The following is a 13,271-nucleotide window of genomic DNA, read 5'->3' on the forward strand; positions in this document are numbered from 1 at the left end:
ATGAATATGATCTTGACATTAGCATGACAGTCTACTCTGTGTAGATCTGCTCTAGGCTGTAGATCACAGTGCTTGCAAACAGAAATTCAAATGAAAATGACCTGGCTTTCAGGGGCAGTGAGCATTTGTATTCTGGGAATCAGGCATGCTATTTATCATCTGACTTCTTGGTACACAGGTTTGAATGTTTTGCACTGAATCATCAGGTGTTTTCCTTGCAGACCAAAATTTATTAAAATTGCTAATTCCGCTTATTTGATGGACTTCTTGTCCACTACCGACCACTGTGGCAATCCTCTACTGTAGTGATTTCAATTCTGTGACAATTTTACTTTCTTAGGAGCAGAAGTACAATGCATTTATCTGAAATAAGCTGATGGCGATATACAGACGTTTTGGTGAAATATAACACCAAGCACTAAAGTTAACTCATACTCACATTGTGCTAAGGAGTTCTCTTTTCCAACACATTTCTGAGGCTATATTCCTTGCATCCAGCACTGAAGTCAGTAAAGTTACTCACGTGTAAGATAGGGTAGAAGTGTTTCCAATATTGACTCTTGGTTAGCACACCGATTATAACAGGGTGAAAGTAAGCAATTGTCCCTTGCCAATCATTTGTTATGCTCTTCTCCTAGTGCTCCAAATTTCTGAGCAGAGTTACCAAATATCTGCCTGACTCTAACAGACCTAATTTCTTCTGTTGGTGGAAGATCATAACCAAAAAATTGTTAACAGATTATTAGACCTATGTGTCATTCAGTTCTTTAAGGCAATTAACTCTGGGGAAAAAAAAATAAATCTGTATTTCTGGAGAAAGGACATACAGAGGTTGAGCAAAGCTGGGTCTGAAGAATTTGCATCCAAACCTTTTGACTAACCAATGGACCTATACTAGGTCCTGCTATGCATTCTGCCTAGTCTGATGAAAATCCTTGGTATGTGGTGTGTTTGTATAAATAAAAGATGGGGAATGCAAGTGGTTCTGGGTCCTGCCATGCCTTGTTTTGCTGTTTGAGCAAAACTTCACTCAGAACTGAAGGGATTTCTACCAGAAGCTAATTTTCCACTGTAAGCCAGGCTTTGCTCCTTCCTCTTGACTGAAAATAAATTGCTGTATATGAAACACCTGAGACCAGATGCTTTGTTTCTCTGCATAATATGTAATCTTTTCAGTGCTGCAGTTAAGTGAAAAGAGAGATATGATCCAGGTCTCACCTGATGGTTTTCACATGTAGTTCGCAGCACTGCAGAACATACTGGTGAGCAAAGTTTTGTAACACTGAAGAAATTGTGTTGCCTGCTCTGGCTGAATTACAGAAACATAGAACAGCATTACCAGAACTAACAAGAAAAAGATACCTCTTCTGGTTTCACCTTGCTTGTTAAATGACTGAATTCCATGTTTATGCACTGTTTATGTGATGCTTCTTTTTGAAAAGTTACTGTGTTCAACAAGCTATGTGAGCTTGTAAGTTGTTGATACTATTGAATAGCTCATCTGCTATCTAATAATCATCCCTAAAAATACAGGTGAGCTTTCTGAAATTTTATTATGCTTTCTCTGACTCCTTAGAGTGACTGGAGCAGTAATAGCAGAACAATGTGGACAGCTGCCGCTAATTTAGTGTTGGCCAGATCTACACAGTACCAAACGTTACTGAAGCAAGTTTATGGGCTCATCCACTGTTGGTGGGCCGGGGGCTTGGAGAAGCCTACTGGAAATGTTGGCATCCTGTGGTGTCTCCACTTTGTCCTTTGTTGTGGGATAGCTACCTACTGCTTCACTTCACATTCCTATACCACAGATGTTTGTCTGAATTAGTCTCCCTAGGCTGTCTTTGATCAGAGGACAGAAACAGGCTCATACTTTTTCATAGAACCATAGACCTATTTAGGTTGGAAAAAACCTTCCAGATCATCCTAACCAAGTCCACCACCAAACCATGTCCCAAAGTGCCACATCCACATATTTCTTAAATACTTACAGGGATGGTGACTCCACAATTTCCCAGGTCAGCCTGTTCCAATGCCTACCCACCTGGTCTGGGAAGAAAGTCTTCATAATATCCAATCTAATCGGTTTTTGGCTGTTGACTCATTTGGAATACTTTGGGGTCTTTTGGTCCGGTGAATCCTGTCCTTTCTCTTTCTTGTCAACCATTTTTTTCCATATTTCTTAAACCTTCCCAGCAAATGGAGACTGGCAGAGAAAGGATCCTTAGCCTGTTTTCCTAAGGGAATATGTTTTGTCTACTGTAAGTCTAGACAAAGACTTTCCTATTTTCTGTGGGAATCTAGGCTTGCTCCTAATGACTTGAACTTACTGGAAAATAAGCAGCTGGGGAAAGAAGGGAAACCATGTTTCTGTCTCTACAGAGGATAAGGTGGAAAGATACTTTGATGTCTAGTGAGTTATTTACGCAGAGCTGAAAATCTAGTTTTGTTAGTTTGCTCATGTGGCGCTGTCCTCTAGTTACAGACTTGTGTAGCAGCCCACCGTTAAATCCTTTTTGCCTTTCATCTGCCTCTCCCAATTTCATTACTGTGCCTGGCCACAACTTTCAGACTCCTTGCAGTGTAGCTATGAGGCAGAAGACTTGCACTACCAAAACAAAATTCGTTTGACAGGTGGCGTGAAGACAGCTGCTCTGAAGTCCCTTTCCACTAATGGAATCAACTGGCATAGTATGAGGTGTTTAGCGAGGTAACCTTTGCTACCAAGGCTGAGTGATGTGGTATATTTGCCCCACAGAAGAAGCTGGTCACTACTTTAATGCTAGCTGGAAGAGCATAGGAGGAGTAGAATTTGCCACCAAGGTTTTTAGTTAAGGGACTGTTTAATTCCACAGGTGGTGGCATTTCTGTGAGTCAGAAATTAATTTCAAACCGTAGAGGCTATTCTTCCAGGTTATAGCAGTAAAAGATGCAGAGTCACATCCTTCTCCCCTTTTTTTTCATGGTGTAGATTTTCGTATTTGTGATTGTGAACTCATTTTCTTGTATTCTACCCCAAAATGCTAATATGGTAACTGGGCTTTATAAGTGTTGCAGCTTTTTATGCATTTGAGTTTTTTCCTTTCCTTTTTCCTTTCTCGTTTCTTTCAAGTTTTCAAATGTGTATGAGAACTTCAAGTGTTGCTGTTTTATCAATAAACTTTGGTTTTGTGACCCTATTTACAAATAGATAAAGTGCTGTTGAAGGTCTCCAAGTGCATTTCAGTTAAAATTCTATTTAACCAGTTACCTATCAGTATGTTAAACCTATGCAGGTTATTTTCTGTAAGATTTCTTTTATAGAGAGATTGTTCTAGCTACTATCCATCAAGGGATGTCTGAAACTCAAATGTAGAAGCAGTGCTTTCTTTCTATCTCTGCTTTTAATATGCAAAAAGTTGCATGGGCTAGCTTGATATCATTATGTCTGTATGTAGAATCTGTACTTCCATACATACATGCATAAAGAGGAATATTAATGCTATAAAACATCTTAAACACATTGGATTTCACAATGTGGATATGAAAACAAGAACTTCGGAGTCATCAACAGACAGAAAAAAAAGACCAGTTTATCCCTTTTTGAAGATGAACTTGTCTTTGTATTAGTATATTATAATCTTTCAGGTGTATGGCTGCAATAGCTAGAAATCCATAAACAGTATTTGGGTATCCTGCTATCAATTCTGACTATCCTGCAAACAATTCTGACTGTCCTGGTTCAGGACTACCAGATGCTGGCTTCCCTTACAGATGATGCATGCAATTAGCTGTATGGCTTAAATTGGGTGTCTACAGACAAAATCTGCTGGATGGATGCTGCTCTTCTTCGTGGTAGTTAGCTCTGTAGGCAGGTAAGGGCAGCTCTTTTGGAATGAACTTTTAGAACCAATCTTTGTAGTCTTGAATGCAGATGCTATAACAGGTGTCATGATAAAGCTGGGATGATCCTCTAGCGTTACTATTTTTTGCTTTGTTTGTCCCATTTCAAAGTATGTGGGATATGTCAAAGGCTAGATTTCTCTTGGGAAGATTGTAGATTTCTGTGATACTGCTGTGAGTAAAAGCTCTGGCCTCAGGAGGGAATACAAGCAACCTGAGCGGCTTTTCTTTCTGTAATGCATATTTGCCTGCTATTTTTGCTGCCAGGTGATGGAAAGGTGGACTGGAAATTGCAAAGTTTGGGATGAAGGGAATGGAATGCTTGCTTGATCTGAGCTGACTTTGAGTTGTTAGTGAAGAGGCTGAGGAGATCTGGGCTGAGGTTTTCAGGCATGTCGACAGGTTACACACTGGCTTTGAAATGGTTGTCACAGGGCTGTAAAAATACACCCATGTTGCATACTGTTCCTACCTGTTCAAATGTCAAGTAAACTGAAAACTAAGTGGTTTTATCCTCAAGAACACATGGTGCAGTATTGCTACCTTGTGCTCTGATGAGAGGTTAGGACTTTGGCTTCTATGTGAAAAGTACACCAGTGTGTTTCATCAAGCAAAATGACCAGACATTTCCTAATGGCTTTCGTGGGTTGGGATTAAGACCAGGATTTCTCCCTTCACTAGTTTCTTTAACGTAAATAAATTATTTTTTTTAAAAAGAGTGTTTCAATTAGAGGTTTTGTAGCATTCTACCACTGTTAACCATATAGTTAGAATAGAAATCTTGTGGATAGATGCAGTTCTAGAAAATAACTGTTACTTTTGTCATTTTTCATTTTGTCAGCTGTTGAGTCCATAGTGAATGATGACAACAAATCCTCATGAAGTTGACTAATGCAATAGAAGAGAAGATAGCTATGGCCTTTTAGTTTTCTCCTACAGAATTTTTGTCCGTGTGGTCATAGGAAACTTTTACTTTCAATTTCATGGTGGCAAACACATTTTTCTCAAAACAGGGGGAAAAAAATCACAAAACTCTCGCTTAATCAAATCTGGATGAGTGCTTGTAGTTTTCATAAAGAAGAAAAACGGGAAGTAGTTGGCTGTAATGTAGGTGAGCAAATCTTGTCCCATCTGTGTTCTTAGTTGTCTTGTAATAGAGACCATCTTGAATTTTTGGCTGTCTCAAGCACTGCCTGATGGCAAAGAATGAGGTGTTAAAGAGTGAAGTATGCCTGTCACCTCATTCTGGCTTGTCTGCTCAAAAACCAAGTGCAGATTTTCTTGGTTTCCCTATATTCATGTTAGATGCTGGTCTGTTCCCCACAGTTAGAGACAGATAATTTCGCATTAGAAGCAAGTTTATGACATTTTTTACTTAAAGAATATCTGAGTATCAGTCACCAGTTTTAAGAATAGTAATGTGTTTAATTACCCTGTTATCTTATTAATGACTTGACCTTTCAATATTTTTTCTTAAAATAATGTTTCATTAGCTGCATTACAAATTAATGCTAAAGACGTGTATACAACATTAGAATGGGAACAAGTGTTTTGATTACCTTACACACAAATGCAGGGGATAGGAACTGATGGAAAGGCACACTTACAAGGATGATTTGTTGGATTCATTTCTCCAACTTGTACTGTGTGATTTCTGCAATTCATTTATTTTCAGAGCAGCAGGTAGAGTGGCAAAATAATTTGCAAAGAAAATAAAGCCCTTTTCTTTTCTTTTCTTTTCTTTTTTTTTTTTTTTTTTTGGACCTTTGTGATGGAGTTACACTCTTCAAGTGACACTGTAAAGTCAGTGGCATACGTGGCAATATCAATTACCATAAAATCATAGGATCATCTAGGTTGGAAAAGACTTTCAAGACAACAAAGTCCAGACATGAACTTGACCTAACAATTCCTATCATTAAACCATGTCCCTTAGTGCTGTGTCCACACATCTCCTAAATACTTCCAGGGGTATTTAGGGGTAGTACTCTACCACTCCCCTGGGCAGCCCCTTCCAATATCTGACCACCCTCCCCACGAAGAATTTCTTTCTAATGTCCAGTCTAAACCTCCCTATGCACAAGTTGAGGCCCGTAACATTCTCCTTTGCTTTCCTAAGGTGAAAAATAAATGTTTAATTCACTCTCACTTATTTTTGGTCTTCCTCCTTTTTGTTTCTTTGAAATTAGTGTGCCAGAGTTTGAAGAGCAAAATTTTCTTTTTTCATTATTACTTTTCCCTCTTATATACATGTGCTGTCTTGGTACATGGAGAAGAGTAAACTTTCTGAATACTGTTTATCAAAATATGTTTTCCATTTCATTTTGTTTTGGTTGATGGTACCATTATTAGAACCTCTTCCTCTGGCATCGCTAGTAGGTCAAGGGAGGTGATTGTCCCTCTCTACTCTGCGCTGGTGAGGCCTCACCTCGAGTACTGTGTGCAGTTCTGGGCACCACAGTATAAAAAGGACATGAAACTGTTGGAGAGTGTCCAGAGGAGGGCTACGAAGATGGTGAAAGGCCTGGAGGGGAAGACGTACGAGGAACGGCTGAGGGCACTGGGCCTGTTCAGCCTGGAGCAGAGGAGGCTGAGGGGAGACCTCATCGCAGTCTACAACTTCCTCGTAAGGGGGTGTCGAGAGGCAGGAGACCTTTTCTCCATTAACACCAGTGACAGGACCCGCGGGAACGGAGTTAAGCTGAGGCAGGGGAAGTTTAGGCTTGACATCAGGAGGGGGTTCTTCACAGAGAGGGTGGTTGCACACTGGAACAGGCTCCCCAGGGAAGTGGTCACTGCACCGAGCCTGTCTGAATTTAAGAAGACATTGGACTGTGCACTTAGTCACATGGTCTGAACTTTTGGGTAGACCTGTGCGGTGTCAAGAGTTGGACTTGATGATCCTTAAGGGTCCCTTCCAACTCAGGATATTCTATGATTCTATGATTCTCTGTATTACTAACTATTTCATTTATCTTTTGCAATCTAAAAATGCATGTGGACTAAATATATATTTCATCGAATGTAGGTTCAGCACAATGCAGATAAATCTACTACACTGAAACTAGCAGATTTTGGCCTTGCAAAGCTGGTTACAAAACCTATATTTACTGTTTGTGGAACACCAACGTATGTTGCACCTGAGATACTTGCTGAGAAGGGTGAGTGTATACATCTATAATTTCTAGTAAATCATCCAATTGCTCTTAACTTTCTAATCATGGACATATTCCATAATGTTTCAACCTACTGATATGTCTGTACAGGGTAGGAGGTTGGCTAGCAGCAAAATCAGTGAAAGGAAAGAAAACCTCTTAGCTTTTGACAAACACAAGCATGATATCAGTCATATTTACATTATTGTCTATGTGATATAATTGTGATTTCCAAGCAGGCAACTTACTAAATTACCATAGAAAATAATTGCTGAAGTGATGAAATAAGCAAGTTTGTCTTGCAACCTCAGGATAGTCACCCCCATTTTGTGACTGTAAACCAAACAACTTTCCAAGGCCCTCTGATGCAAGAAGATGGTGAACATGTATGCTAAATACATGTAACAAGCCAAAGCATCATTCACATCAGAGAGAATTTTGTTGATTTCGTATCCAAAAAGACTCAGACCTGGAAAGGAGTAAGATTTTGATGACTCAAGAAAAGCTATTTCTGTGTCTTGTTCTGTAGAGCTGGGTTGAACATCTCCAGTTATAGTCAACTTCAATGGAAACTTGGCACTCTTAGTACTTTTTTTTTTTAAAAAGAGAAACTTTTAGAAATATGCCTCATATTTTCTCAATTAGTCTCCTGTTGACATTGGCCTCGTAAGACAGACAGTGATTGTGAAACGTGTTGAAGAAGAGAGGCACTGTGTGAGAGCTGTGAGTATTAACAGAGCAGATCCACTTGCAGAAGTGGTGTACCAGCCACTTACTCTTCTGCTGACCTTGTCTTTCTAAGAAGCTAAACAAAGCTTCTCTGTTTCGTAGAGAATAAAATGAAAAAAGAAACAGCTCCTACCAGTCATGAGTTGTGTTTTTTGTTGTTGATGCTGCTGTTTGTTTTTGTTTATTTTCTAAAACAAGACTTAGTAAAAGATGTTTAGCCATGGTTTGTATTTTCTTCCTTAGGCTATGGGCTCGAAGTAGATATGTGGGCAGCTGGTGTGATCCTTTACATTTTGCTCTGCGGTTTTCCTCCGTTTCGCAGTCAGGAACGTGATCAAGAAGAGCTGTTTCAAATCATACAGCTGGGTCACTATGAGTTCCTTTCCCCATACTGGGACAATATTTCTGCAGGTAAGTGTGGTGGTTTTACTCGGGTGGGCAGCCGAGCTCCACCACAACCTCTCTCTCATTCCCTCCCCTCCTCAAAGAGGAAGGGGGAGAAAATACAACACAAAGAGCTCGAAGTTTGAGATGAGAATGATTTAATTAAAGGGAAAGGGAATGGGGAGAAAAAGAAACAAAAGAAACTATAAGGCCGCATAGAAGCACAGAGAGAAAGAAAAAGTTACTCTCTACTTCCCATCAACAAGTGATGTTTGGCCATGTCCTGGGAAGCAGGACCTCAAAATACATAGCGGTTGTTCAGGAGGACAGCCCCATCCCCAAAAAAAGCCCCCCTTTTTATTCTTGAGTGTTACATCAGGTGTTATAGAATATCCCTTTGGTTGGTTTAGGTCAGCTGCCCTGGCAATGTTCCCTCCCCATCACTTGCCCACCCCCAGCCTGCTGGCTCTTGGGGACTTGGAGGGAGTCCTGATGCTGTGCCAGCACTATGCAGCAATAGACACAACACTGGAGTGATATCAGTGCTGTTCCTGCTACGAGTGCAGAGCACAGCACTGTGTGGGCTGCTGCAGGGAAAGGTGACTCCATCCCAGACAGACCCAACACAGTAAGATTCAACATGTATACCAGCTCTAAGAAGCTCTTCCCTGGAGTGGCTTGGACACAGAGAAGCCTCCTTTTGTTCATGACAGAGATGTCCGTCAACTTTGGGGTGTCTTACAGGTCTGTTTTATATGATGATTCTGTATTTGCTTTAGATGTCAATTTAGTCCTCTGGTGGTATCAGTCATGGTGAATCTGAATATCAGGACTAATTGATGTAACTGTTCCTTTTCTAAGGCAAGAAAAAAATTTTGCTCAGCTGACTTGTAAGAATTATCTCTGTAGGAAAAAAGGCACCAAAATTACCTCCAATGTTATGTTACCTTTCTGTAAAGATGTGTTTAAAAAAATCTCAAGAGATGAAAATTAATTCTTTTCTCTGCAGAATGCAGTGTGAATTTTCTATTGAGATCAATGGGGTCATTTCTTCCCTCTTGTAGGCTAGTAGTATCTTTTCTGCAGTCTTCAAAATCAGACAGTAAAACCCTTGTCTCCTTATAAGATCTTTTAAAGAGCATACTCAACAGAGTTCTATGACTGTTGTGCTCTGAGGTATAAGATTCCCATTGCTAGTTCCTGTGAATCAGAATACCTAGCTGCATGCCTTCAGCATTCCTTCAAGATTAAATTCTCTTCCCTTTTCTCTTTCTTTGGGGGAAAATGGTGTGGAGATTTAACATCTGTCACTAGTTCTAAATCTAGTTGCTAAAATATTTCCTGGGGATAGCCACAAAAAAAATGTTACAGTAAAACTAGTAAGAAAGATGCTTTGTGTAGGAATAACCACCAATTTTATTTTCTCTTCTTTTCTTTCTTTCATAATAGCAGCAAAAGACCTCATAGCCAGGCTGTTGATAGTGGATCCCCAAAAGCGCTACACAGCACGGCAAGTACTTCAGCACCCTTGGATCAGAACAGCTGGAAAAACTAATGGCAGAAACTTGCAGAGGGAAGTAACAATAAATATTGAGCGTCATTTCCGGACCCAGCGCCGAAAGGAAGTTGTAGATGAGGACACATGAAGTCTCTTCAAGCTCATCTATTTGTCCCTTTTTATTGATTAACATATTATTTGTTTTCTTTTGTAAATGAATTGAGCCCTTAGTGTATAGATTTTGCTGGCCATCATTATAACTCTCCTTGATTCTGAGATTCTGAATAAGGATAGAGATCTAATTTGCATCCCCACCCTTGTGATGTCACTTGGGAGCGTCTCTGACAGCAGTGGGTACTAGATATTTCCTGGAGGGTATACATTATTTTTCTTTAAATGCTGATTAGAACTTTTACATTATATAATGTATATCTTTTTAGATGGCAAATGTTTGCTTCTGCAGCCAACATTAGTGGTGACTGAAATGTGTTTTCTTGTCTCATTTTGTATGATACCTTCAGGCATTTTGTTTTTTATTTTATAATGTTTTGTGTTTATAACATTGTCAAAATGGCTGTCTGCATACACATCCTGCACTAATTCTTAAACTAGCTTTTCACAAGTTCCTGCAAGCAGTGGAGAAGGTGAGGGAATTATTTTTGTGTGTATGTGTGTGTATATATATACACACACATAAAATATATATATTATTTAGCTGTAGGATATGTTAAATAAAATGTAAGATACTGTTTATTATTAAGTTGTAAGTAAAGAAAAATTGTTGTAGGTGAAATGAGATATTTTATGGGAGATATTATATTTCCCTTGGCAATATATTTTCTTTGGATGTTCTCAGGGACGGGGCAGTAGGAATGTACAATGTTTCTGTTAAACTATCATGGTTCTGTATAGTATGGTAGTTTCATTTCTTTATAAGAAGAGGTGGGAAGATACCATGACTGATACGGTTTCAAGGCTAGAATAATAACTTTTAAAACATTTTTGTTCCTACTCTGGGAAGTAGGAAGTTAGCAGTTTTAAGGAAACTATTCCTAAAGGTATACTTACAGAATGATATCCCAAGCTTTTTTTTCATACTGAATTTTTTATTAAGAGCCATCCACATCCATGTGTGACTCCCTCATGCTGATGGAGAAGAGAGAGCTGGAAAGCTCCTTCTGTGACTTAAGTTAGCCCTTACTCTTGTGGTTCCCCTCTCATCAACGTCCTTCAGAGCTGAATTGCTTTTGTACACTTGTCAGTGTAGGGTTTTTGTTTGTTTGTTTGTTTGTTTTTTATGTTGCCTTCCCTTGGGTCTCTTTTTCCTCAATTCTGTAAGAATAGGCAATGTAATGAAATTACATTAAAATTCAACTCAGGAAGAGCAACTTCTTGTTAGTCTGTGGGAAGGTCTCCCAGGGGACATGTCATATGCTTCGTTGCTTAAGTTATTTTTAATTGGATTGGATGGAATTTTAAAGAAATCCTTAGGGGGGAAAAATGCAGCCCTGAGAAGGGCCGTGACCTTAAAGAGCTTTTGAATCTCAGAAATTTTCTTTAACTAATCAAATCCAAGAAGCACTCTAGTTGTCTGTTTTATAATGTTTTGTCCATGAATTACATGTGCTAGCAAATAATATTCACAATAAAATTATCAGTAGTATTAACATAAAGTTCATAGCTTGTAGAATTGAATGAAGGTATCTTGTAATGAGATATCAGAAGCATTTCAGAATCAGTAGAACATGTTCATAACTATAAGAAACAGGATATTATTTTTGCTGAGTGCTAAAATTGTGTGTGAATTTTCTGAATTACCAAAAAGTGTGTGGTACTGTCATCATGTTTCTGTTTCAAGCTGTGACAATTTTTTCCTCAAAAATGATGTATGAAAGTAGAAACAACTTGGCTCTTACAAGAGAATTGTGTTTTCAGTTAGTTGGCTTGTTTTAATACGTATTGAATTAAGACTTGCTGTGGAATCCAACAATTTGTAAAACAAATGAGTCAAACCTTTACTGTATGCCCAAGTAGTATTTATGACATGTCATACCTTTGCTTTAGAGACTCTGAGTTAGGAAGACTTTTCCTGTTGAAGAATGGATTTAAGTGCTTTCCTATGTGTATCCTCATATTCTAAATCTGTTACGTGGTCTTTGAATACTAATAATAACTTCTCTGCTAATTTAAGTCTGTCTTGGATGTGGAAAAATAGCTTCTGACTTGCAATATTATATTTTGTAATTATTTTTAATATAGTAGTTCAGGAATAAAGTTTGAAATGACAAAAAAGTATCAGCAATGAATCCGATGGTATGGAGTTTACTATGGGTTGCCTTGTTGCCTTTAAGAACACGTCTACAGCCTTAACCCTGGTACAGAAGATAAAGAATTTATTTGCAATAAATATAAAAGTAATTATTTTATCAAAGATCTTGTTTTTCTCTCAAGTTCTCTAGGTTTTAGACTTCTTGAACACGGACTGTGCTGTGTGCTGCTATCACATAGTGTCTGTAAGCACCAATGCTCATGTGGCAGTACTGTAGGACTGGATTGGTGATGCTAACAGACCAGTGGCATTAGGCCCTCCTTCAGGTTGGAGGCTCAAAAAGCTGCCAGGTGCTTCTCAGGGCTTTTGCCACCAACTGTATCTATCGTATTTAGATGATCCTTCCTTTCTTCCATTGCTTTCAATGTTCTTGCTCTGCCTCTGTTCTGCTGTAAACTAGTTTCCTAGTCATTCCAGATTACATTACCTGAAGTCTTGGGAATGTGTGTGATTTTGATGAGTTCAGCCGCAAGCATTGCTTGCTGATGTTGACAGTTGGTAAGATTAGAGAGGACTCAGACAAATGAAAAAAAAACTTGGTCTCAAAGATCTCTAGTGTCCCCCATATCTCCTGTTGTCTCTTCTCTTCCTACAGCATGACATTCCAATATAGACCTCATCTTTACTGTCTGTAAGACACACTTTCTTCTGCATGAACCTAATTCATGTTACAGAGGTGAGTTTTTATTTGCAGTTTTTCCTTTCCACAGGAAATGAGGTAAGAGCTGTAAGATAGCAGTAACAGGTCAAACTGCAAGACTTTACAGACTTCTAAGGTGTCAAGATCCAAACATACATTTAAAGAAGCAGATCACCCATATTTCATTTCCTGGTGACGCACATCTGTCAGTTTTCTTTTTACTGAGCCAACACTTAAAATCAGTCAAAGCTTTCAATTACAATAGTCACAGTGCAGAATAGCTGGGCTCTATGTGAGGGTGTATGTGCTACCAGAGATTATCAAAAGGATTGAAACATTTTGAACATCCTTGAAAGCCAGTGTAAATACAATTGTGTCATAATCTTTTCATGACTCTATTAGGAGTTTCTCAACATTAAGTCCAGGCTTTCAGTGCCCAGATTTGGGGCATTAGTCAATCTGCTTGCGAATGTAGTAAGTTTGTTGTGCTTATAAACTGATCTTCCCAAAGAAGAGTATAAGTCTCTCTCTCTCTCTCTCTCTCTCTCTCTTTTTTTTTTTTTTTTTTGTTTTTGTTTTCCTCCTGTCTCCTAGATTTATCTTAATTTCAGAAATGTATGGACAATGTTTTTCATTTTCTGGCTGTGCATTCTTCTA

General features: G+C 38.8%; 1 protein-coding gene across 8 annotated transcripts in view; it reads left to right on the forward strand.

The window, feature by feature from the left end:
• The window catches only part of DCLK3 (doublecortin like kinase 3), a 31,048-nt gene extending 19,097 nt beyond the window's left edge, over window positions 1–11,951 (forward strand). For 7 of the 8 annotated variants that reach the window (XM_068670660.1, XM_068670662.1, XM_068670666.1 and 4 more), the window contains 3 exons: window positions 6,908–7,040; window positions 8,007–8,174; window positions 9,597–11,951. In XM_068670660.1, coding sequence (XP_068526761.1) covers window positions 6,908–7,040; window positions 8,007–8,174; window positions 9,597–9,793 — 498 coding nt within the window. In that variant the 3' untranslated portion in view covers window positions 9,794–11,951. The remainder of the gene's footprint in view (window positions 1–6,907; window positions 7,041–8,006; window positions 8,175–9,596) is intronic. The other variant, XM_068670661.1, reaches the window with a different exon arrangement.
• The last annotated feature ends 1,320 nt before the right edge of the window (window positions 11,952–13,271 follow it).

This window comes from Anas acuta, chromosome 2 (genome assembly GCF_963932015.1).
Source record: "Anas acuta chromosome 2, bAnaAcu1.1, whole genome shotgun sequence".
NCBI classification, from domain to species: Eukaryota; Metazoa; Chordata; class Aves; order Anseriformes; family Anatidae; genus Anas; species Anas acuta.